This window comes from Periplaneta americana, chromosome 4 (assembly GCF_040183065.1).
Source record: "Periplaneta americana isolate PAMFEO1 chromosome 4, P.americana_PAMFEO1_priV1, whole genome shotgun sequence".
NCBI classification, from domain to species: domain Eukaryota; kingdom Metazoa; phylum Arthropoda; class Insecta; order Blattodea; family Blattidae; genus Periplaneta; species Periplaneta americana.
Window position 1 is genome coordinate 148,420,217 of NC_091120.1, and position 27,326 is coordinate 148,447,542.

Consider the following 27,326-nt stretch of genomic DNA (forward strand, 5'->3'; position numbering starts at 1 on the left):
AAACACGACTAATTTAATCATTATTTAGTTGTACAGTTTGAGAGGCTAGACCTGACATGTGAGTTGCGCGAGAAGGGAAAGGTTAGGCGATCAGAAAACGAGTTTGATGTGACGGGTGACGGTCGTTGATATAACACGAATCTACAGACTCGGAAGTTCAGCTCAGACTAAAAACTTATCTTCCCCCTCCATACCCACTGGTGATATAGACACGGTACGTGATATGGTCACACACTATATCCAAAGTGAGACTGTCAAAAACCAAGAATTTTTACTGTAAAGGGAAAAATTGAATTATCCAATAAGTTACCTTATTAGCCTCATACTCTTAGTTTTAATAGATTCAAAGCTTCCTTACATTATTGGTTTCCTGTTAGCCCATTCTACGTAATTGAGGAATATTTGAATACTGTTGTTTGTTTATAAGTTTATTGTATTTTTATGGCTTTTACTGTTATTTTAACTTGTACCATGTTATGTTATTCTAGGTTGTTTGGCTATGTTATTGCTCTTCCGATGCTTTTGACAGTATAATTAAAATTCTAATCTAATCTAAAGATAAGGGCAGTAGATTACAGTTTTGTAGCTGAACTTCGCGATCAGTGAAAACTACGAGTGTGTGCGTGCTGGTGGAGGTCATTTTTAACATCTGCTGTAAATAAGGTAAGAATTTTAAATATAAACCTTTCATATGCACGGATAAGCTCTTTAAAAACGGCTTCGTCTAACAATGCTTGGCGCAGACCTATAGATCTGGTTGTGATCATTGACCAGCAGCGACTAACGTGAAGACTGTGGCACACGAACGGATAATATCATTGTATGTAAGTTATGTATGTATACAGAATGTAAGGAGTATAAGTGCCTTTATTTTAACTGATGATTATACAGGTCATAAGGAAGAAAAAATGATCTTACAATTTTTTTCTAATTCAATATTTAACTAATTAATAAAGTTTACAATATTAGGCATTTTGCAACGTTGCTAGATGGGGAGGAGGGGGTGGCTTACAAGTACACAGTACTGTTAAAGAGGGATACAGACATACCGGTACAAAACAGAAGCTCTGTTCTAATGCAGGGGCGGACAGGGCAATTGTTGTTTACAGAAAACGAACAGCAAATACAAACTTTCAATCTCATTAAAAAACATTAGTTAAATTTACATTTTATTTAACAATATTATTTTATTTTATATAGTATGTCTAAAACATAACAATAATAGTTTACTGCACAAAATCGACAGAAACTGTTTTCTAATGCAAAATTTTAATCTCTCCCTCTTACGTAAAGCTGTATCATTTTTAAAGAAATTTCTGATTGTGTCATTTTCGAAACAGTTTATAATAATCGTTGAGAACTGCTTTTTGCGAGTAATCACGATTACTTGGGAACAATATTAAGGATATATGGAAACTGAATTGATAAAGGAAAAAGCTAAAACTCCAATTAGGTAACCTTCTTTGCGGAAAACATTGACGGTAGATCCTTCTTGCAGCACTTGAAATAAGACGATTTTCTCCATAAATTAATAATATATCATGATATTCCTGAACTGTGAATGACATTGTAAGTTGTTTATCGAATACTCTATATTGAAATGCATCAGTTCGGCAGGAGACCTATGGACAGAGAGCTTGAACTTAGCTGAGCTGTACGTCTGTGCAGACACTCTCAGCAGACGAGTCCTGCTAAAATGTTGCCACGTCTCTCACGCCAGAATATTAATAGATTTAAGCATGCATTATTATTTAATTTCACGAAAACGTAATGGATTTACACAAATATGTATTTAAACTAATGTGAACTCTTAGCTAGATATACCTACTGATGTAATTGCTTTCTAATTTTTCTAACGATGTAAGCAGTATAACGGAAAGAAAATAAGGAAAGAAATTTTTTTTCATCGAAAACTATCAAGTTTTGAGCTTATGTTGTATGAACATTTTTTGATCCTATAGAATAGACCGTCCCCGACGACTGTGAAAAGAACGGCACTTATACCCCTTACATCATGTGTGTGTGTGTGTGTGTGTGTGTGTGTGAGTATATATATATATATATATATATATATATATATATATATATAATTTTATTGGATTATTTTACGACGCTTTATCAACATCTAGGTTATTTAGCGTCTGAATGAAATGAAGGTGAGGATGCCGTGAAATGAGTCCGGGGTCCAGCACCAAAACTTACCCAGCATTTGCTCGTATTGCGTTGAGGGAAAACCCCGGAAAAAACCTCAACCAGATAACTTGCTTCGACCGGGACTCGAACCCGGACTACCTGGTTTCGCGGTCAGACGCGCTGACCGTTACTCCACAGGTGTGGAGCCTATATACCGTAAGTAATGGCATTAATTTTAGAGGATTATTTTTTTTAGATATTTCGAACAAAAAAGTTGCACAGAATTTTATTCTGCTCGTTTCTCTTTCTTTCCGAGGTAAAAATTGTTTTATATTATACATTTCATAGCGTGTATACGGAAAGGCATTGATTCAATTCCCAATTTAAGAGAACAGTGTATTATGATAATATATGATTGAAAGAATGTTAGTTTCGTCCTTTAAGTGTGGAGACATTTGTGCCGAAAAAATATAATTTTTCGATCTCAAAAAGAGTTTTAAACTCTTACATCTATTCGGATCAAATTGTTGCATATTAAAGGACAAAATTAAAATTATTTCAATCTCTTACTATCATAATGCTCTGCTCTCTTAGACTGAATGAGCATATTGGGGATTAAATCACTGACTTTCGGAAAATACGCTATTAAATGTTTCATATGAAACAATTTTTATGTAGGAAACGAAGCAGGAAATGGAAAAATTGCATTAAACTTTTTTGGTTGAAATAGCTCAAAGAAAATTCCCCTGAAATTATTGTCATTATTACGGTTCACGCTGTGTGTATGTATGTATGTATGTATGTATGTATGTATGTATGTATGTATGTATGTATGTATGTATGTATGTATGTATGTATGTATGTATGTATGTATGTATGTATTTTTTTTATGTATGCCTTTTTTTTTAGCAGCATGTTCCATTACAAATGGAAAGTAATACTACATGCCTAGGTTTACCTTCAAGTACATAATCCATTTACATTATATATTATTATGTTGCCATTCTAGATTAAATATGGACTAGTGTAGTTCATCTACTATGTGTAACTGCCAAGATAATATTGGTACTTCTTAATCTAACTTATTTTCCTATTCCTAACCTATGAAGTACAAGAATCTATTTACATATTCTAGCATTAAAATATTTACAGTATTTACATATTTACTATCTCTTGATCAGCCTATTTTCAGATAAATTATACCCTCTAATATTGTAGCTTATTTACAGAATGTAAGTAACCTATTTTTGACCCTTATCACTTAATTCTGACTTTTAACCTATCTTCCCAAATAACTTATCCTTATATACTAGCCAGCCTACTGCAGTTGTTCAAAGTCTATACTATTTGCAAATTTTATAAAATATTTTACATAACTTTTCACTAATTTTGTCTTGTCCACAGGCCACTTTCCACCACATTTATGTATAGACTGGATTAGTGTTCTTCTTTCCTTTCCTAATTTCGTACAGTCATAAATGATATGATCCACTGTCTGATCCCCATCCCCACAGACACATGTCGCACTATTCTTGATTTTAAATCGATGAAAATATGCGTTGAGTCTTCCATGTCCGGTCAACAGAGTCGTCAAGTTAGGAGTTACTTCTATCTTCAATTTCAATCTATCTTGGACACTAGGGAAGAACGCCTTGGTTAGAGTACCTTTGGAAGTAGTTGACCATTCACTTTCCCATTTTCCTTTGGATATGGCCGCTAGCTGGTTCCTCACTTCACTCATCGGGACCTTGTCGTAACAGATCTGTAGATCGACGTCACTCGCTGCCTGCTTCGCTAGACGATCTGCCAGTTCGTTACCGTAGTTCCCCACATGAGCCTTGACCCATCCGAAGTCCACTAGCCATCTGTCGTTCTCCACCAGCCGTAGATTCGTTCGGATGCCTTCAATTAGGTTGTTGTGGTTGCTTCCATTCCTTAGAGAGTCCAGAGTAATTTTACTATCAGTGTAGATGGCTGTATGTATGTACGTACGTACGTATGTATCTATGTATATAATTAGGCTCTCTTGCAAAGTGTATTTAATATATTACTCATGATTTTCTCGTTAAAAACACTACTTCAAGCATCAATTAGCGGCAATGAAAGATATCTGCATTAAGCTAACATAAATATTGAAGTCTGGAAGAATATTTGCATTTATTTCCAGGAAAATGCTATGAAGCGGGTAGTTATTTACGTTACTCGTAAATAAAATGAATCTAAGTCTACAAAAATACAAATTAATCACAGATTTACAATATTAAATATCAAATTCGGAGTACAAAATAGTAATATACGTTACAAGAGCGGTATGTTGACGTTTTCATGGTCGAGGAAAAGATTGAAAAAGCGAAACGTAGTTGAGCTTTTTTAATTTCCGAGAACATGAAAACAAATATACTGCTCGTGTATCGTACATTATTTTGTGCGAAGATCGTTTATTACATACCTGAAAGACGAATTTCTAATTAGTTGCAATGAAATCTCCATGTTGGTTTCTGTTTAATGACGGCAACTTCGGAAAACCAAAATATCTTTCTTCAACATTGTTGCTATAAAATGTTTTCTGTGTTTACTATACTCCAGCAGGCCGTGATATACGTCTGTCTTTTTTTTCCCCCCCAGTCTATAAATGCGAACTTAAAACAAACTGTAAGGTTATGTAATGATTTATTTTTCATTTTAATATTTTAACAATATTATTTATATAACATATTGCAGTAATAACATCCGCATCTGGAATCTTGTTGATTTTTTCACGGCTTCCTTAATGTTACTTGTATCAGGAATGCAATAAGTTTCGTGGAGTAGTAGACTTTACTTAATTTTTGCAAATATTTAAAAACAATAATTAACAGTGCAATTTAGGTGAAATTGCAGTGGTAAGTTTCCAATTTATAATTATTACTATGTTAAACGTCTCTAAAAATAATATGTTAAAAGCCTAAAGCAGTAAAATGAATATGGCGCTTAAGCGGTAAGAAGAGGGAAATTGTTATGTGTGTTACGTTGGGAATACTGAATGTGGTATTTCACACTTACCGCGTATTGGTTTTGTGCGGAAAGCAAGCAAATACGCACGATCTCGCACAAACATATTTTTATAACATTTAAAATTTGTAAATTTATTTCATTCCATTATCTTATTGTATTAGCACCTTTAACGAAACCATTTACAAGAATGTAGTCGCTAATTACTAAGGCCGTGGCATCGGTATAATTGTATTAGTTTCAGGTCGATAGAAAGTAAACACAAGACACCGGACGTGTTTCAAGTATAGGCAGCGGAAGAGAATTTGACACACGCCTAAGCGAGCACTTTCTGTGTTTTGTACACGATTATTGCGTATTACAAAATCAAGACAATACAATCATTGTACAGATGTTTAACGGAAATGATGCTGGTTCCACAAGTAATGCCCAAACTCTTTTTGATGACCCAAATACTAAAAAACAGTGTGAATATATTTAATCTAATTTTGAATTTATCCCATCTACAATCGAATGTCTCGAAAAGACTAGTGTGAAATTGGTGCATCAAATTTCGATAGTAAATAATCTCATCTCAAAAGTGAATGATCTGCAAGACGATATAAGCAAAAAGGTGTGTGCGAAAATGAAAACTGTAATACAAAGAAAAAACTGTGGTTTCAATTCATTATGCAAAATTTCAAGAGTTTTGTCAGATGACAAGTGTGATTGTTATCAACTTGATGTAGAAATGGATGATGTGAAATATTTTACATATGCGCCCTTGGTTTCAGCAGTTTTTCCGCATACAAGGTTATACTATCCGACACTCGGCGGCCATTTTCATTTGAAACTTTGAAAATAAATGATGTTGTTCATTGCAGCAGGAACCGAAACCAGGCAAACAACATGCAAGAAAGTAAGGTACAAAATAGATGTGATAAATAAATTAATGTAACAGTCAAATATTGAAAAAGCATATACGTTTTTGGCATTCTAAAACTGTAATGCAAAACTATAAATATAACAAAAATCATTTTATTCAGACTTATGTTTTACCACATTTCTGACAATTTAAGTATGATTTCCAACAATTATTCTCATCCCCACCAGCATTTTAGATCCTTCCGATATTAACCCTTATATACAATGATTGTATTGTCTTGATTTTATAATACGCAATAATCGTATACAAAACACGGAACGTGCTTGCTTAGGCGTGTGTCAAATTCGCTTCCGCTGCCTGTACTCGAAACACGTCGACTACATTCTGTCCGGCGTCGTGTGTTCACCTTAAATATAATACAAATATACCGATGTCACGGCCCTACTAATTACTAATTAAATGTTAACTCACATTGAATCACACATTCGTAGCGTGTGTTCATTAAATGAGAGTTAAAAAATTCCCTCAACAAAACTGTCATTGTCATAGCAGACCGACTGCTATATATATAGCATTACATAATACACTGTTTTGTAAAACAACGTCCTGTATTTACACTACGACAATAGTTAAACATCTTGAAGTTCGAGTCATTTTAAAGTAGTAGAACTTGAGACATGTGTCTTCATGGCCACTGTACTTATCTGGCACTTGAACTTCGAGAGATACTGTCAGGAAAGCAGGTATGATTAAGTTAATTGGTAATATTTTTCTACGAAGTGAAACAGCGTCCACATAAAAATAGAAAGGTATCTAGAAAGGTATCCCTTTTACATGCCATGAAGGTGCTAGGGTAGCATAGAAGTAGACCCACAGTCTAGTATACAGTATAGCCTACAGTCACGAAGCTCAGTACGTAGTAAATATGCATCCATAGACAGTTGCTAACCACTAGGATCGCTAATATCGCCTCATTACAGACAATGCGAAATAGTACCGGCACAGTCTATTGCTCGTAGCAACATCACAACTCAAGCTTCGTGACTATGTACTAGACTGTGGTAGAGCGCCATTCTTTTATGACCTTGGCACTAGAATTAGATCATATGGTCGGCACCACTCTCTGATTCGCCTTTTATCCCCGGAATGGATCTAGTTCTCAATTTGGTAGGCGGCTGAGTGAACCTCGATGCTGTTCTGGAAGTTTGGCAACGAGGAAAATCCCGTCACAGCCCTAGATAGAACTTGGGACCGCCCAGTCCGCAGCCAGTTCCTCTACAAACTTAGTTGCTCGGCCACTTTACGGTTGCATACAGTAGAATAACATAAACTTGCAGTTTTAGTTGAAAAGAAGTTCGTACGTGCAATAAACGTGAAACTATTTCTGAAATCATATCTTGCCCGTGGCGGAGTGGTTGTAGTGGACAAAACGGGTGCGAAGAGATTTTCTCGGAGTTCTCCCGTTTCTCCTCACCATTATCATCATTCCACCATACTCCACAATTATCCTCACTCTAAAGTATCCCAAATCATGTCTCCAGAACAGATAAAAATAACCGAAAGTTGTAGACATTTTAATTTTATAAAGACGTAATAATAATAATAATAATAATAATAATAATAATAATAATAATAATAATAATAATAATATAATAATAATAATAATAATAATAATAATAATAATAATAATAATAATAATAATAATAATAATAATGTAACCGTTGGATGTATACTTTTTCCGTCAATGGAAGACGTTCGCCAAACGTTTTTGAAAGAGAATTTTACCACAATTTAATATATACAGTCACGAAGCTCAATACGTAGGGAATATGCATCCATAGATAGTTGCTAACCACTAGGATAGCTACTATTGCCTCATCACAGACAATGCGAAATAGTACTGACACAGTCTATTGTTCCTAATATCCTCAACAACTCGAGCTTCGTCACTGTATATACTAGACTGTGGTTTTACTCGACAACATTGATATTGACCTTCAGGGCCGTAACGCTATCATAAACCTGCAAGCACTTATCCATAATCAGTTCAGTGCCTCCACAATCACTAACATGATTAAGCGTGCCTGGAAGAATGCAACTTTGCACTTGAATATGATGCATTTGAAGCCTCTGTAAATGTTATCTGGGACATTGAAGATTCGAGTTGCTCATTTCCCAACTGGAGAAATGTATTATTCATACAATGTCCTTATTGTCGTTTACATTTGTGCTTAACGTATTTCTACATCAACACCACAATCATGTTTAAGTATATGTAAGGACAGCTAAAATTAGTACAATAGTGATTATTTATAGCTGCGTTTCCTTCCGTATTCATTATTATGTCAATATCTAGCTAGGCTCATAAACATTATAAAATTACCACTATGGGCAGCTACAGTTGGTATCATAAACATTGATTACAGCTGAACTTTCCATCGCATTTCATTTTATACCATTATCAGTCAGGCACTTCGCGAATGACCTTGTTAGAGATGGAAAAACTAAAAACGTGTTGCGATGGACAAAGTTTACATCCAAGTGATAGAAGGTGTTCTTTGGACTGGTCGAAAGGTAAAGAAAACAATACGAGAATAATTTTTTCAAACTTGGACTTCGCACACCTTAAAGGGAAAATAAGTTGCCAGATATGAAGATCATCTAGAAGCTACAGTACGATTATTTAGTACTGACAGTCACCGATAATGTGCGCCTGGGTCAGGCGAGTCCATTAAGTTACGCCAAGGGATGTTCAGGTTAGTCTGTTGCCAGCATTCCGAGCGATCGGTTGTCACGCATGCGGTATATCGTTGTGTTTCCAGTACTGCATTTCTTTATTGACTGCTCGTTCTTACCTCTATTCCGGAACTCTCCCCGCTACTCCTATTACTACCCCTCTTTCGCGTCGCTGAGATGTGAGGAGTAAATAACCGCTCTGTAACTCTCGAGTTTTTTGGTAACCCTAGCGTTGACAAGGCACAAATATTATCTTGAATGTACTGCATATATGATGATATTGAAACTTCATATATTTTTCTAATAATTACTTATTTTGGGAGTTTCATCGGCAAGCTGTCTCAAAGGAATAAATATTGTGAGTTGCATCGACGCGTTCCTACTAACGAGCAAGATGCGCGTAGAGTATTATAGAAATGATGAAGATTTTTCCCGAATAGGTGCACACTTAAACCTTCCATGTTAAAAACACCGCTACAACAATATTACCGAAGTTCGTTAAGCGTTAATATGTGAATATGAGCAACTATTTTTATATGAGGCAGGTTTACTTCCAGACTACAACGAAAAAATGTTATATTTATGGTCTCCATTAAGAATATGTGTTACAAAAATGACATTAGCAGAAGAAAAGGAAATGATTCTGAACACCAGCAAAACTGAATTAGTAATCTTCAGGAAAGAAGGCAGAGCAGCGAAAACCGACTTCATAACGTGCAAGGGACAGAAGCTAAGAATCAATAACACATATAAATACTTGGGACTAACTCTCCAAGTGACAGGAACAACATTCGGAGTGCATACGAGGGAGGGAATTGTAGCAGCTATAAGAAGCTTCAGTGACATCAAACATCTACAGTCCTCAATGCACTGCCTAATTATCTTAAATATTTGAAGAATCATGAGAAAAGGTGTAGAAAAGAATTAACCAAATTTCTACATACTCATACCTTGTACACAACTGATGAATTGTTTATGCTTGTGAATTTAATTATTCTACTTAAAATAACATGTACAATTTTATATAGCTCAACTAAATTATGTTTTTATATTGACTTAATCTGTTTACTATGCATTGTATATTTTTGTTTAGCATAATTGATGAATTGCATGCGCTGTAAATTGAATAGTAGACTCTATAGGTCAACCGATGAACTGTTTAAGCTTATAAATTGAATTCATCTACTTCATATGAATTGTATAATTTTGTATAGCTTAACGAAAATAAGTTTGTAAATTGAATTAATTTGATTGTATATGTTTGTACAGTTTGGCTGATGAATTGTATATGCTTTTAAAATGGATAGCTCTACTGATGAATTGTATATGCTGTAAATTGAATAGTAGTATGTATAGCTCAATTGATGAATTGTATATGCTGTAAATTGAATTAATCTACTTGATATTAATTGTACAAATTTGTATAGCTTAATGAAAGTATGCTTGTAAATTTAATTAATCTGTTTACTTTGTATTATTTATGTTTGTATAGTTTTGGCCGATGAATTGTATATGCTTTAAATTGAATAGTAATCTGTATAGCTCTATTAATAAATTGTTTTTGTTTGTAATTTGAAGTAGTTTGTATGATATGTGTTATCAATTTCTGTATATCACAACTGATTGAATTGTTTATGCCTTAAATTTAATTAACTTACTTGTTTTGTATTATACACATAGCTCAACTGATGAATGATCGTTTGCGTTTGTAAATTTAATAATCTGATTGGCTATGTATTGTATATTTTTAGTAGAGCCATCGATGTAGCTCAGTCTGCAGACTCGCTGGGCTGCTGATCCGGAGCTGCGTTCGGGCTTGGGTTGGATCCCTCTTTGGTCTCATTGAATGGTTTCTTCCGAGGTTTTCCCCAGCCGTGGGACTGAAGCCGGATAGTCTATGGCGAGTCCTCGGCATCACTTCATCTCACCCCTTTGATCTGATTACCTGGTTGGTTTTCTTCCGAGGTTTTTCCCAACCAAAAGGCAAATGCCGTGTAATCTTTTGGCGAATCCTCTACACTACATCTCGCCAAAATATTGTAAAAAAATTGCAGAAAATTGTAAAAAAAATTGTAGAAAATTACGAAATTGTAAAACTGTAAAAATGGTAAAATATTGTAAAAATTGTAAACATTTGTAAAATTTGTAATTGTAATATTGTAAAATTTTGACCTGTTCCACATCTTAAAGCTTCATTGCTCATGTAAGATCTCTGGAATATAATGAATGAATGAATCAATGAATCAATCAATCAATCAATGAATACCGCAATTAGCGTTAGAGTCAGCCATGAAACTGTTTGATGCAAAAGTATTACCAGCATCGACATACGAGCTTGAAATAATCTGGCAACACCTCACCAAAAGACAACTGAAGGAACTGGAGAACTTGAAGGCAAGATACCTTAAACGAGTCCTACAGATGTCAAAGTACACACCATCCCAGCTAGTCTACGTCATGGCAAGAGAGAAGTTTCTGATAGAAGACTTGAGGATCAAACTCCTACTACCCTCCACGACAAGTTATAAGAAGCTCCTGCAAGAACTGCGAACCAAGAAAACAATGATATGGAACGAGTTCTACACGATGGATGATTGACCGAGAATGGACACGTGGGGGCTTCCAGCTGAGACATATTGTCACCAGATTCGCCATACATGGTTTTCACCATAAAATGTGCAGAACTATAGGTTTCCATGAACGAAGTGCCGAGAGGGTTGGGTTTGGTTTGGTTTGGTTTAGTTTGGTTTGTGTTTGTTTGTTTGTTTGCTTGTTTGTGTGTTTGTGTGTGTGTCTGTGTGTGTGTGTGAACGATGTAACCAAGAGTGTGAAAGATATCATGCAATGTACTGTTCACATAGACAAGAAACTCTGACACAGCTGTGTCAATAAATATAGCAAACGTGCACATTGTGTACAATTCCTATTATTATAAAAATGACATTGAATTTGTTCTGGATAGTGCCTTCGGAACAATTCAATTCCACAATCGTGTTGCAATTGATTTTAAAAATTATAGTTGTTTATGAAATGTTATTTAAAAGATATACATGAATGTAATTAATAAAATATGCGACAATATCAAATGATGAAAATTTGTTAACTAAGTTAAACATGAAAACTTTCCTCACATTTCCAAACCTGAATTATGTGACGTCACATACAGAGTGATCTGTAAGTAGTGTCATTAGGCTAAATTCAGGGGCAAATTCTATGAAATTTTTTAATCAAAAAGTTCAATACAGTTCTGATCGTTTGTGTTTCCTTTACGGGATAAAAATTGTTTTATATGTAATATTTTATATTGTGTTTTGGTAACGCCATTGATTTAATTCTCAATATGCTCAGTCAGTTTAAGGGGAGACTGTACTGAGCCGGTACTCCTATCTCTGCTATGTTAAATTGGTGATGTTCAAGTGCACATTACTAAAGAAATATTGGAGATAGACTTCTGAATTTTTTATATGTTATTATCTATGATTCTGTGAGAAAAGGCAAGCAAAAATCAATACTCATTTAATTTATTTTGAATTAATGTTATTTTTTTTTTTACTTTAAATTTTATATGAAATTTTCAACAGAAAATTTTTCGCCAAGAAAAAATTTTGAAACTATACACAAAAATTTTTGCTTGCGATTGAAGGGCTCTGTCTAGGGAAGGAGCATACAAAATTTCAGCTTTCGAACTTTAGTAGTTTCTTAGTAAAGTGGACTTACACATTGAAAAAATTAAAAATGAGAAAATTGCATTTAAAGTTTACATATACCTTTCAAAATTTTCCAGCTCCATAATCTGGATTGTTGGCCTCCTCATCTTCTCTTCTTCTTTTGAGGTTTCTCTTCTTCTGTCTTGCTGCCTTGGACATCAATTCAACTGCCTGATCTGCCTTTGCCACTCGAATATCATCCAACTCTCTGAGAAATGTCAATGTATTATAACCCGGTGCTATACCTAAATTTTGTAACACTTTAGCTCGTCCTATGTTGCCTACATTAAAACTGATTACTGTGTCATAGACTCCTGCTTTCAAAGTTTTCAAGCCCACAAATGTAGTTTTTGGAACCCTCAACCACACCAAATTGTTGAAGGATTCATTTGGATTTTGTGTCAATCCGTGTACACACTTCTTCAGGAGGTCTGGATGAGCAAGGTCTCTGTATATTGGCTTCAATTTTGTCATCACTTCTACTGGTAATCCATGATGTTTATATGTTGATTGATCCACATTGTATTTACACCAAGAGTCTGGTCCCTTAGGGCACAGCTGGTGGTGAAGTTGCTCGTCGGTTGACAACTTGTGGAAATATGTTGCCCACACAGCCCGCTTCATTTTATTTATATCATCTGTATTATTTCTGATAGCATTGCCATAATACAGCTGCAATAAATCAATTGCGTCTTTTGTCAATCTATTTCTACCCCCAATGATCTTACCATCAGCTAGTTTTTGCCCTTTCATATCTTTCACTAATTTTCTCAGTCGATTGCCCATCCTCTTCTGTACATGTCCTAAACATTCCCATTTTTCAATTTTAAAATGTTCACCATATGGTTTCTCATTCACAACTTGTTGGAAACCTCTACTGTCTCCATCTCCGAGGTAAGTGGAATACCTCACACCCCTTTCTTCTATAGATCTCTTGAAAATCTGCACCGCTCCTTCAACTTCCATCGTTGCACTTGCTCCATCAAAGTTTTTAACACAGTTGCTAGTGTGATCAACTTTGTTCTTTGTCACTACACAGCCATGACAATATTTAGTTAGGCATACCACATCTACAACCTTACCATTGTATATGCTATTTGCTGTGACCACACCGTTCAGTGAAGTGTGGCCACGCTTTTGCCAACTCCCATCTATAGCAATAGCAATATCTGTTGAACCAGCATTTTCTTGAACTGCTTCCTTTGCTGCCTCAACCATGCACTCTGTTGCCACTTCTCCAACAGACCTTTCTATAACTTCAGTTACTTTCTGGAATCTTGTAGGTGGTTTGGGAAGATTCAATACAGAGCACAAAACTTTACTAGCAGCACTTCCCTTTCCTATGCAACGCATACTATATACAAATCTCAAATTCACCTCATACCCATTGTTTGTATATTTAGAGGAAGGAAACGTATGTTCTTCTCCACAGTTTTTGCACACTAGCACTAATCTACAAGCTAAACCCCTACGAGAATTACTATTTTCTAAAACTGAAATACAGTTTGTGCTGCTACAATATTTACACTGTACAAAACCAGATATAGCTTCAGACAGAAGTTCAATATCAACAAGAAGGTAACCAGTTTTTTGTTTGCCTGCCACGAAACTATTGTCAGACTCATCTTTACACAGATCATCAAACAGTTTCTTCGATGAAGCAAGTTTTATATTAGAAGCACTAGCTGGTGTTGTTTCACAATCCTTAGGCCTACTATCTACAAGTGGTGTTGCACTTACACTACTATTTACATTTTCTACACTAGTATTTACAGTTTCTACACTAATATTTACACTGTTTACGGACTCACTCACTTTGTTTTTACACTTATTTACAGTATTTACACTACCATCTTTATTTCTCCATTGGTTTCCAAGAAATTTTCTCTTCCCAAACTTTTTCAGACGACCCATGTTGCATTCAAACAAATAACCATGTGTTATTTTGATCTGAAGTTAGGCACGAAGTCAGCAGAGTCGCCAATAGCACAAATATTCAATTCCCTACACGACTGGAGTACGTTCATAAATTCTTTCCCCATAGTTCCAAAGATATATCGCATTATATCAGTGACAGCAGAGAAGAAACGAAAGTGGGAGTGGCTCAACCTATGCACAGCTGTCAAAAATCCTAAAAAAGGGACACTTACAGCCAAAAATTAGGTTTTATTTTTACATATTTATATTCTTAACATATTAAAGTATTTAATAGAGCTAAAATCTCATTTTCGAAATTTTCACCAAAATTCAGTACAGTCTCCAGTTCTGATCGTTTGTGTTTCCTTTACGGGATAAAAATTGTTTTATATGTAATATTTTATATTGTGTTTTGGTAACGCCATTGATTTAATTCTCAATATGCTCAGTCAGTTTAAGAGAGCAGTGTATTATGATAATGAATTATTGAAAGAATTTTAGTTTTGTGCTTGAACTGTGCAGAAATTTGATCATAACAAATGTAACTTTTCGTTCCGTGAAGGAATTTTACAACGTTACATTTGTTCAGGTCAAATTTCTCACATTTAAATAACAAAACTAAAAGTCTTTCAATCTTTTATTAACATATTAAACTGCTCTCTTAAATTGATTGAGCATTTTGGGAATTAAAGTAATGTCTTTCCAAAACATACTCTGAAATATTTCTTGTATGTTAAAACAATTTTTATCTCGAAAAGGAAACAAAATTGACCAAAATTTTATGTAACTTTTTGTTCGAAATATCTCAAAGAATAACCCCTGCAATTAATGACATTACTCACGGTTTATCCTGCATTATGTTGAATTTAATAGTCGTATATACCTATAATTTATTCATGCGTAAATTTGTATCTACCCCTATTATTATAATTATGGTAATTATTGTTATCACTGCACGCATTGCATTCTTCATCTAACACAATTAGGAACATTACCGAGCGAGGTAGCTCATGCGTTTCGCATGGTATTCGCATTCGGGAGGTCCGTGGTTCCGACCAACCTGACTGTGGTTTTCCCGTGGTTTTCCACAATTACTTAGACAACTGCAGGGTTGGAATTTTCATTGCCACGGTCCATTTCCCTTCCCCTCTCGTGTAGAAAAAGAATTTAGATTTCATATCATTCAGTTTCTTCACCTCATGCCATAGACATATTCAGGTCAAGACGCATGTCTTCATCCGCTTATGGGAGGGGGCGTCCCCTCCGCAACCGTTCCTGTGTTCCCAGCCTTCCGCAAGGATTCATTCCTTAAGAACACTTCCAAGGGCGCTTCGAAACCTTGGAAGGGCCATTGAAATGGATCATATGCTACTTGGTCATCTTGGCGGTATGAACTTAGGGCAGGGGGGGTAGGTGGCCCCCATTGGGTATGCAGGTCAAGGATCACACGCGGCCGGTTGACTGGTACTCTCATCCTCATTCATCCCATAAATTCGAGGTGCACAATAGGCTTCAGTATGGCCGACGAGCAAAGTGTCGTCCTTAACCCGCCCCTGGCCACCGTTACTCAACCTAACCTAGGAACATTAAATCCAGACTTTTGGGACTGGAAGGGCATGTAGCACGTATGAGCGAATCGAGAAATGCGTAGGCCTATAGAGTGTTAGTTGAAAAACCTGAGGGGGGGGGAGATCTTTGGGAGGCCAAGACATACAGATGGGAGGATAATATTAAAATTGATGTAAGGGAAGTGGGATGTGATGGTAGGAACTGGATTAATCTTACTCAAGATAGGGACCGATGATGGGCTTATGTGAGGGCAGAAATGAACTTCTGGGTCCCTTAAATGTCATTTGTAGGTAATTATTTTTATCTCTCTATTGATACGTATCAAAATCGTCTTTTAATCATGTAATATTCAACCATAAAAATTGATTTTCTGAAAGAACCGCTATCGCTATCCTATAAACAGTGATGCATTCTGAGCTAGTCTATTAGCTCGAGGTTTCCAGAATAAAAGAAGTGAATATTACTCGATTATAAAAGAAAATGATTTCCAAGTAAATCGTCTGTCTTCTCCGGAGTCAGTCCTCGTTTCAAGATTTCTTGTGCAATTGGAACTATAGTGAAAAAGTGGTTTGTTTTAATGCTAGTTTTTTTCCCCAAAACAGAAGTTAATGCACCGTAAAATTTGCTTCTTTATTTTTCTCGCACACTCTTCCTTACCATCATAAACGTGTATGAATAGTACATAGGCGATAGACACATCACAGAACATAATTCTTTATAGGTTTTGAAGTTACATAAACAGAGACATCATCCACGAAATCAAACTAGTTGTTCGTCTACAGCAGCGGTGACCAAAGCGGGTATCGTGATTACATCGTGCAATCACAGACATTCAAACGGATACGAGTTTCCTGTAAATTGCTGTGTGATTCATTCACGTACTGAAGGCAAGCAGTGGCGGTGTCATGTCGCTGTACAAACTCCGTTTCTACAAGCAGTAAGAGGTGGTTTCGTAAAGAATGAGGAGAACTTTTTTGTTGTTCTGTCGGACAAAATGTAATATGTTTACTTTGCTCAACGGTTCAATTAGGAGTATATAGAAACATTAATTGCCACGCTGAATAATGCATTATTATTATTATTATTATTATTATTATTATTATTATTATTATTATTATTATTACTGACCACTAAGTATGTGTTTCTATAATTCTTCTGTACGAGCATGAATATTGATAATTTTAGATCTTCTCCCTAGAACGACAAAATTATTAGGTTTTATCTCAATTTTAATCTTTTTAATCTTTAGATGAGGATAACCATTTATTATTTATTCATTTAATAATAATATTGTAGAAAAACTGATTTAATATTATGTGCCAAAGAACTGTTAAACGACAGGAATTGACATGTCTTAAATGATAGCCAAGAAGAGAAAGATGACATAAATAAATGTAAGGAAGACAGCTACCTAATGGGTTTTGAAATATCTCGTGCTCTTAAGCCTTTTAATAGAACACAATTTCTCAAAAGAGTAATGATTAAAATAGCTTAAATAACTTGTCCATAAGAAGTTTTTAATTTTGAAAAACTACGAATTTCTCGATCAAGTATCGAGAAAAGAATTTAGAAAATTCCAGGTTATATTCAAGAGGAAGGTTAAAAAAAAAGAAACATGAAAAATCGTATATTATTCACTGGCTCTTGATAACAGCAGTGGCATTACTGATACAACAAAGCTTGAAATTTTTATCCGCGGGATTGATCAAGATGTTAGCACAGGAACCACCACTGGTTGTACTTTTCATGTCAAGTAGCTTTCCTTCATCTTCTTACGTCATAGGCTGTCTGTTGTATGTAATCACTTCAGTTCGAGTTTTGGTCACCGTTGGTCTACTGTCAAATGGCTGCCCAAAAAGAACTTTTTCTGACATTGAATAACAAATATACCGTATAAATAATTGTTTTCGTTCAGGTTTTGTAGTGATGTCATCAATTCTTATGGGTACTTATGGACGAGTTTACCCGATCGCATTCGGCTAGTGATGGAACTCGGGTTCCTTGTCTAAGGAGGAGAGCGACGACCCTTGTGACAACTCGATCTTCCCAGGCTTTTATAGTGGACGCAAAATGTATCTCAGCCCGGCTTTCGTCACAAAGAAAGGAAGGCGAGATAAATTATACTTTAATGAGGATTGTTATGCACGTATGTTAAAGCTAAAAACATCGACTACTCACAGCCCTGTGTGTTGCTTCTCTATTACAGTAAAGTAAACGAGTCTGACAGTGAAAGTGAGGGGATGTTTTTAATTTCCGCAGTATGAAGAATTTCTTTTCATATAGTTAAAGTTTCCACACTCGGTCCCTTCTCTCCGAAAGTCCGCTTCCAAGAATCGACATCATTATCGTAGCGGTCTTCAGACTCGGAGATATCCTATGGCTACTGTAACTACGTTGACTCTGAATTTCAGCCATGCTACGAATCGTGGTTGCGATTTCCTTCTCCATCATGTGATAGCTATTAGCTTATTCTAGGCTCTTCCTTTTCTAAATTCTCTTAAAATCATTCAATGTAACAAAAAAAGGGAGTGTGGAAAGTGGCCAATAGTCTTGAAGCTCATATAGATATTTCATCACAACCCCATATTCCCTTGCAAGGACGCGAAATTGCATACTTTTAATTGTCCCTTCTCCCATTTCCTCTTCTTCCATTGCGATCACGTAATTTTTATTTCTTCTCCCATTTGCCCTTCTTTTTCAATTTATTGTGACTATTACACTTTTACTACGTCACACTATTTTTGACCAATAAAACGGTACGAAAGGACGTCTTTCAACCAATCATGGCTACTCATTGCACAATTTTATCGCGTCCCTAGCATTTGTTTATTTTTATCACTACCCTAGCATTTGTTTCTTTGTTTGCCAACATTTCAAACTGCACTGGTCTGGACGTCAGAAAACAGAAAATTACAAATCACTCCAGTCGATGCACAGCACCTTCAAATATGACTCGCATTGGCATTCAAGGACAAGAGTTAATAAAGATCACTAGTCATAGCTATGCATCTTTCCTGAAACCCTATTTACAAATAAATGAAGAGCACCATTCGGAAATCCTGAATAGGCCTAAGTTGAGGGATACACCATGTACATCAACGAGTTCACTTCTTTTACGCACAGTCCAATATAACATCAACTGAACCACCAACCACTAAAACATTCAAATTTCAAAATTGAAGTTTCAATAATTATTTCTTTTAAAATTATTCATGTTTATTTTTTATTCATCATCGTTAATTAAAACGTTTCTTGTTTATTTCTTCATCCCTAATTAAAACTTTTCTAAAGATTGTTTATATTATTTAGGTTATGTTTGTTATAGCTTCTGCTATATGATATTATGGATAGTCACGTATCAGAGATTGTTTAATACGAAGATTTATTGAAAATCATCTGTCAAGTGACGTTGATTGCTGGGATCCGGATGATTGAAGTGGAATGCAAATGTTTTAATAAAAATGAAACTGAATCAACAAAGCCTCCTTGACTAGTAACCGTCCACAGAGTTCAATGAAGATTCCATAGTTTGCACAACTGATAACAAGAAAACAGTCACAAAACATTACTGCCATCTAGCGTAATGCTGAGATGGTACAATAATACATTTGAAGATATTTGTATTTTCGTAAGTCAATTAATATTTTATTGTATTGGAGTACTTTGTTACTTCTAATCCTTATATACTTTCTTCTAATCGTGTAATAGTTAATTAAATCCCACTCGAGTTTTGATTTTCTCTAAGTAAATCAAAACCTCTAGTGAGATTACTGTTGATAAAATCTGACTATGCCTGAAAGGTTTAACAACCTTTGTCCATAAAACTGCTATTCATTCTCGTTTAGGTTCGAATGCACCGATATTTGCAAGTGAACAAACAAATTATGTTGGCTGAATAGCTAAATTGGACGAGTCACGACTACTTTGTACCTTTTTATTTGTAGTGTTTTTATAACTTCATCGTTAGCAAATATTTTTAAAGCTTTGCTAAAGCGTGAAATATTATTATTTTGATGTATCAGTAAATATCTTGAAAATATATATTTCTTGTGCCTATTGAGTTTCATATACACTGCTTCATATAGACTAATATGTCACATTTGATAGTAAATATAGACCTATCTGTAGTAACATATTGAAACGAGTGGTTATCTTTCCCTCTTCACCGGCAGCGATTATTTCGTCTTCTCATGTGTACCATTTTGAACTAGACAATGATTAACAATAATATCCATAGCATATTTTATATAATTTTAAGAAGAGAAAATAGTTGAATATGGTGTAGAATGGGTACAACGAAGGAAAATTCTCTCCAGCACCGAGATTCGAACCCGGGTTTCAGCTCTACGTGCTACCTCTCTGTTCCCCGGTGACGAAGAGTCTCCCTTCTACCCATCCTTCACCATATGTTAATGCAGAATTCTTGCACGGAAATATCATATGTATTTCGGTACATCATAATAGTACAAAAAGCTTTAGTAATCACCTCGTGAATGAAAACGGCCGGCGCCATGTTCCGTCGGACCCCGGCCACCCAGTCACTCGTAATGAGTGCACCTCTGTACATAGCCTTGGACATTGTGCAACTGTCACATATTCTGTGACACAGTACATGAGGGTAGGCCACCAAAGGTAAGTAGAACTGAAAACCTGGGTTTGAATCCCGGTGCCGGAGAGAATTTTTCTTCGTTCTACCCATTCTTCACAACATGGTAATGCAGAATTCCTGCACTCAAATATCATATGTACTTCGATACATCATAGTAATAGTTGAATATGTTGAAAAATCAATATATTTGAAAAAGAAATCCTGTCAAGTAATCTTTGATGCGTTCAAAATTCATCACACAGAATTTAATGAACATTTCAGCTTCATCAGTTGCTGCAATGCCATTTTAAAACCTTGGTGCATAGGAATTTTAAATGAAACTAAGCTTTGCTTTCAATTTCCCGTAACTTAAATTCATTTCTTTACTTTCCTTCAAATACTCTTCGATATGTGAAAAATATATTGTTTAAAATTTAATTCGAATTTATGTCCTTTGTCACCAGTTGTGTTACCATTTGTAAAGCTGTGGTGTATAGGGTTATTAAATAAGACTAAACTTTGATTCCCATTTCCAGTAAATTTAATTTTCTGCTTTATTCCATACACAAAATACATATTTCCGGAACTGTTAATGTCATGTTTATTTGGTACAGAAACTCTTTAGGCTATTAGAAAACTTTTCCCTGCAATATAAATACTATATTGTTGGATTTGAAAAGTATGCCTCCATATTTATATAAAAGTGTTTTCAAATTTCATCCTTAAAATGTAATTGTTTTTTTTTTAATCTTGAAAATCAATATAAAACTGTGTTGCAGTGGATTTATTATTTTTTCGTCAATGACTTAACATGCCATATACAAGGTACAATTATGTCGCAATCAAGAGCGATGAAAACGTTAATACGAAAATTTAATGATGTAATATAAAGGAATTGTACCTTGTACATAGCATGTTAAGTCACTGACGAAAAATAATAAATCCATTTAATTGAATTTCAAACACATATCTGAGAATTTCCTTAAAATGAATTGTGCTGCAGTTGTTTTAAAGGACGTGCTTTTGGGTGTAAATTGTCATAGAATTCTTTAATTAATCTTTACAAATGGCTGAGATATATCCTCCTATTTTTTAGTCAGGTACTGTGTCCTACTATTCTTTTACAAAATTTGAGCCCCAATTTTTTTTTCAAAGCTAATATCAAATTCAGGTTGTTTTAGCAATGACATTTATACATACAAAAATGATAATTGTGCATAAATTAGGAAAATAATTTTAAATTTCACTATCTCCTCCTCTTTACACTATAATGTTTATTTTTTGTCTAGAGTTAAATTTTCAGAATATAAATATAAAAATACATAAACACCAACAGATACATCCTACAATATACGGTTAATGGAGTGGAGAGCCAAATATGCAATATTAAATTATTTGGCCACTAAAGCGTAAATTGTACGTAGAGTTTATGTTTGAATACTTCAGTGTTAGAGTTAAAATCGTTTTACAATCAGTGTGCATTTCAAAACATAACCTCATTTTCCAATAAAAATAAATTTGTCTTTATTTAATTTCATAAAAATTAACATTAGTGTCCTTAACAAGCCTACATTTTTTTCGAGTGTATTGCATGTATTGGTATTGACATGACGTTAAAGAACCTACAATGACTCTATCAAACATACGCTCTTTTACGTCAGGGAGATGTTAAAAATTTACCACAAAGAACAATAAAAAATTTTATATGCTTGTAAAATAAATACGTTTACACAGCATGTAAAATGCGGGCTAAATATTAGACATTTTCGAACCGTTTTAGATCTTAGATTTCTCCACTTGTTGAAGCATTTAATTGTCACTTGCAACCAAGTACATTTGGAGTGTGGCAGTATATTAGAATACTTGTTAGTTTTCATTTAGGTAGTCTAGTCTTAATTGTTTAAATAATTTCTAAAACCTGCAAAAATTATTTAGAACATATTTATTAAAAAAAACACGAATTACGTACTACACTACCCATGGTTTGTCAGTATATCTTTTCATTAATAAACATTCTCAATGTAATTGTGAAAACTTTCTAACTAATGGAACAGTTCATAGCACAAATACTCGTCAAAACAATGACTTTCATATTCCATCGACAAGTCTATCATGCTATCAAAAAGGAATGTGTTATATGGCAGTAAACATTTTTGATAGCCTTCCTATGGATATAAAAAATCAAAATCAAAACATAAGATTATTTAGGGCCAAATTAAAGAAGTACCTCATTTCTCACGCCTTCCATTCTGTAGCTGAATTTATGACATTCAATAAAGCTTCATGAATATATCTCTCTTGTATTAAGTATCGATAATAACTCCTTGTGATGTATCAGAATTTTGTAAAACTCTTCCACACATATTTCAACTAGACTGTGAATATAAAGAAGAATTTATTTATTTACTTGCTTACTTACTTAGTTACCTACCTACCTATGATATTAACTTACTTAATTACCTGCCTATTAACTTACTTAACTATTAACTTAATCACTCACTTACTCATTTGTTTGTTTATTTATTTATTTATTTATTTATTTATTTATTTATTTATTTATTTATTTATTTATTTCTCTATTTGTTTATTTGTTCATGTATTTATTTTATTTATTTATTTATTTATCTATTTATTTATTTTATTTATTTATTTATTTATTTATTTATTTATTTATTTATGTAGTTATTTATTTATTCATTTACTTATTTTGGTGGAGTTAAGACCTTGAGGCCTTCTCTTGTACACTACCACAAGTGAAGTAAGTTATACAATGAAACGACAACAAATTTCTAGTGCTGAATTAAGAAAAGAATAAAATGATGATCACGATGATGGATTCGCTTTCATGTCTTTATTACCAGCTGAGTATATCTATTTATACTTAATTTATTTGTCCAATACTCTCGCCTAACACACTACATTCCAAATGGTAATTCAAGAATGACATTGAACAACGGTCACATATATAATTTCGGCGGACTTCAATTTATTGATTACAACACAGCACGCTGTTACAAGGTGAAGGTCTACCTTACAAATGCAAGAGATTTGGTAGACCGAATAGTACCCACAACTGAACATAAGGTACGGTATCTAAGTACTCTTGGATATAGGAAGAAAAATAGAAACTTTATATATACAAGGTGCGTTTGAAAAGTTCGGGCCTGACACATACTGTAGATTCCATTGAAACGTCTTAACAATGTCGCCATTGTTAGCGGCCATTTTACGTTAGTTCATGAAAGAAAAATCATAATTTTCTGTTGATTACATTTTGTGTAGTTTAATTTTGTAGTTAGTGCGCCGAACAGATTGGCTAAAATGGAAAATATTGAGCTTCGTGCTTTTATTAAATTTTTCGTAACGAAAGGAATGAGTCCAACAGAAATTAAAGTCGACATGGATGCTACACTGGGCGAATCCTCTCCAGGGTTTTCGACTGTGAAGAAATGGATAGCATTATTGAAACATGATCGAGAGAGTGAGGAAAACAATCCCAGCAGTGGACGTCCAGTAACAGCAGCAAGTGAAGAAATCGTAGAAAAAATCCACGATAATGTTGTATGCATGTATGTATGTATGTATGTATGTATGTATGTATGTATGTATGTATGTATGTATGTATGTATGTATGTATGTATGTATGTATGTATATATGTATGTATTTATTAACACTACAATTGGGTATACAACCGGTGGCAGTGATATATAATATACAATAATTACAATTACATGAAATAAAATAAAATAAACCTAAATGAAATAAAATAAAATAAACGTGAATCTATAAATAGTAGATCAATAAACCTAGGACTATTCTATAATAACGCCTACGACAAGCAAAAGTAAATCTAACTTATAAGTACTTCTATTTCACCCAACTATTACAAATTAAAAAAATTACATATCACCTTAATTACATACCAACTTAATTACATATCATCTTAATTTATTACATATCACTTTAATTTATTTACATATCAACTAAATTATATATCATCTTAATTAATTGCATATCAACTTAATTATTTTACATATCAACTTAATAATTACATATCTACTTCATTAATTATATATCAATTCAATTAAGTACAGGACATAACTTAAATAATTACACTGCACCTCCAATTAAATTTTCAGTCTAATCTTCTCAACCTTTCCTTAAATGTATTGATTTTAAGAAGACGACCTTGAGAGATTGCCGCAGGTAAGCTGTTCCAGTCTACTATTGTGCGGTTAACAAAAGAAAATTTAGCCACGTCCGTTCTTTGTTTTCTACATTTAAACTTCCTAATATGATCAGCCCTTCCTAAGTATGATGGTGTTGCTAACCTAGCACTGATATCGGTCCATGCTTTGTGTCCCATTTGTGCCTTAAACAATGCGGTGAGTCTGGTTTTTCGTCGCCTTGAATGACCGTGCGGGAAATTAGCGATGTTACGCGTATCTCAACTGAACGGGTACCGCCATATCTTAGTAGGCCTATAGGCTATATCTTGGTCATACCCAAGGTCTCCGGAGGGTGGGTTCCGCGTTTGTTAACACTGAAATAAAAGCTTGTCCGATATCAAATTTCGAGGGACTGTCTAGCTCGATTGAGAAAAATACGCCCGATTTTTTAATGCGGTTTGTGATCACTATGAAACTTGGATCCACTACTACATATCAGAGACAAATTGTCGAAACAATGAAACCAGAGTGATTCTCCGTCTCCATAGAAGACAAAAGCTGTTGAATCGGCTGGAAAAGTCGTAGCATCCGTGTTCTGGGATTCTAAAGGGATAATCATGATTGAGTATCTAGCAAAGGGAGATCAACAACCGGAGTAGCGTCTCCTGCAGCAACTGAAACAGATAATTCGTGACAAGAGGTCGGGTATAGCGAAGAAAAAAGTGTTATTTCATCACTACGTACAATGCACCTGCTCACACGTCTGCAGACGAACTACGGTTCGAATTGTTGCCTCAACCTCCTATTCAGCAGGTCTCACTTGGCTGGAAAGAAATTTTCTCCAAATGGAGAGGTTATCGCAACAGAAAACTCTTTTGCAGACCTCGAGGGATCTGTGTACAAAGGAGGTAAGCAGCATTGCGGCATCGGTGGATCAAGTGTGTGAATCTCAGGGTGGATTATGTTAAGAAATACAGATTGTTTCAGAATAATCCTACTTTAACTTTTACGTCAGGCTATGAACTTTTCAAAGCTCCAAACTCAACTACAGTTTACAAATTATGTAGCCTACAGCTGGTTATTAAAAGAGTGAAAATTGTGGCAATACATTGAAGTATTAGTAGTGTTATTAGCGATGGTGAATAGGGTTGTCAACTGTTGTCAAGAAAATACGAGAGTCTAAGAATCGACAAAATTTCACATAGAAAATTGACAAATTAACTTTATTCTACTCTTTGGCAGCTGGGCTTAAATTAAGATTATTTTTAGAGAGATTTTTTCTGGCATAATAGTTGACGTGGACTGCAGTTTGCAGCTCTCATGTGATTAGATGTATCGTGCTCCTCTTTCGAATATCTATCCAATTATTGTTATGAGGTGAAACATCCTCTTTCTGTAGGCATTAATATTTGGTATGATCAGCACAAATGTGGCCATTAATATTAACGGGGTATGAGTTTACAAGGGTGAACATTAAAACCCATTCCTGGCAAGCATTACCTTCAACAGAATTTGCATATTTTAATGCATTTCTTAAACAACCACATTCGTCACATGAATCATCGTAATTCATGACAAAATCAAATGCTTCCAATAAAAAACTTCTACATTACGCAAAAATAAGGGAGAGAAATGCTCGCGGAGAAGAAAAATACGAGAGCAGGGAGTCGGTTAAAAATTAGGGACCAAATGCGGGAGGTAAAGGAAAATACGGGACAGCTGCCAACCTTAATTTTAGATGAAATTAGCGGTTGTGTAGTAGTAATTGTGCAAAAATAGAAATAGTAAGACTGGAGAAGTTGAAGAGTAGAAATTGCATAGTATGACAAGTGGACTGCGGTTTTGCAGATGCCTTAGATCACGACGCCTTGGTGTGGGTCTAGGAATGATGTAACGGTAGGCTAATCGGAAACGTTATTAAATATTTAATTTGCTTAATTACAGAGAATGATTCATCTGAATTAAATTGCAAATGTAATCGTGACTTTCGGTTCAAATTCATTAAGTATAAAAATTCTGCGACTATCCAAAAATTAGTTTTATTCTGAAGTATTTTATTTAAGCAGCCGAGTTTGATTTCTGGTCACTGTCACAGATAGCCAAAATAAGTCATTATCCCTATAAATCAAATTAAATATCATATTCAGGGATCTAGAACTTTGAGAGACAGATGACTGTCACGGAGATCCAAAGTAAATGTCATGCATTATCCCTACGAATCAAATTCAAGATCATGTTCAGAGACCGAGAATTTTGGCAGACTGGATTTTTATCGTATCACTAAACTTCTTAAAAGATCTTTGTGATTTGTTTCACAGGCAATTGCTGGCTGGATTTTGAGTAACATCCTGCAAGAGTGCCCTCTATTGAATTTATAATGGATCCCACAACACTGCTGCTGGTAGCTGTCGTCCTCTTAGGATTGCTGCTTTTTTGGAGACGAGACCCAGAGGCCAGGCGTGTAAGGGAAATGATGGATAAACTTCCTGGGCCACCAGATTATCCAATACTGGGAACACTCCTACCGTATATATTCTACAAGCCTGAAGGTACAGTGCACGATTAAAAGCAATGGTAATTTTACAAGTGGTAATTGGTTTTATGTCTTGGCAGAAAGAGTAAAACAGTAATGACGGCTATAAAAAAAGCA

General features: G+C 34.7%; 1 protein-coding gene across 2 annotated transcripts in view; it reads left to right on the top strand.

The window, feature by feature from the left end:
- Window positions 1-569: 569 nt before the first annotated feature.
- LOC138698304 (cytochrome P450 4c21-like) overlaps window positions 570-27,326 on the top strand; it is a 79,536-nt gene continuing 52,779 nt past the window's right edge. The window contains exons 1-2 of one of the 2 annotated variants that reach the window (XM_069824125.1): window positions 570-663; window positions 26,995-27,225. In XM_069824125.1, coding sequence (XP_069680226.1) covers window positions 27,054-27,225 — 172 coding nt within the window. In that variant the 5' untranslated portion in view covers window positions 570-663; window positions 26,995-27,053. Of the gene's footprint in view, window positions 664-23,483; window positions 23,591-26,994; window positions 27,226-27,326 lie in introns of those variants that run through there. The other variant, XM_069824124.1, reaches the window with a different exon arrangement.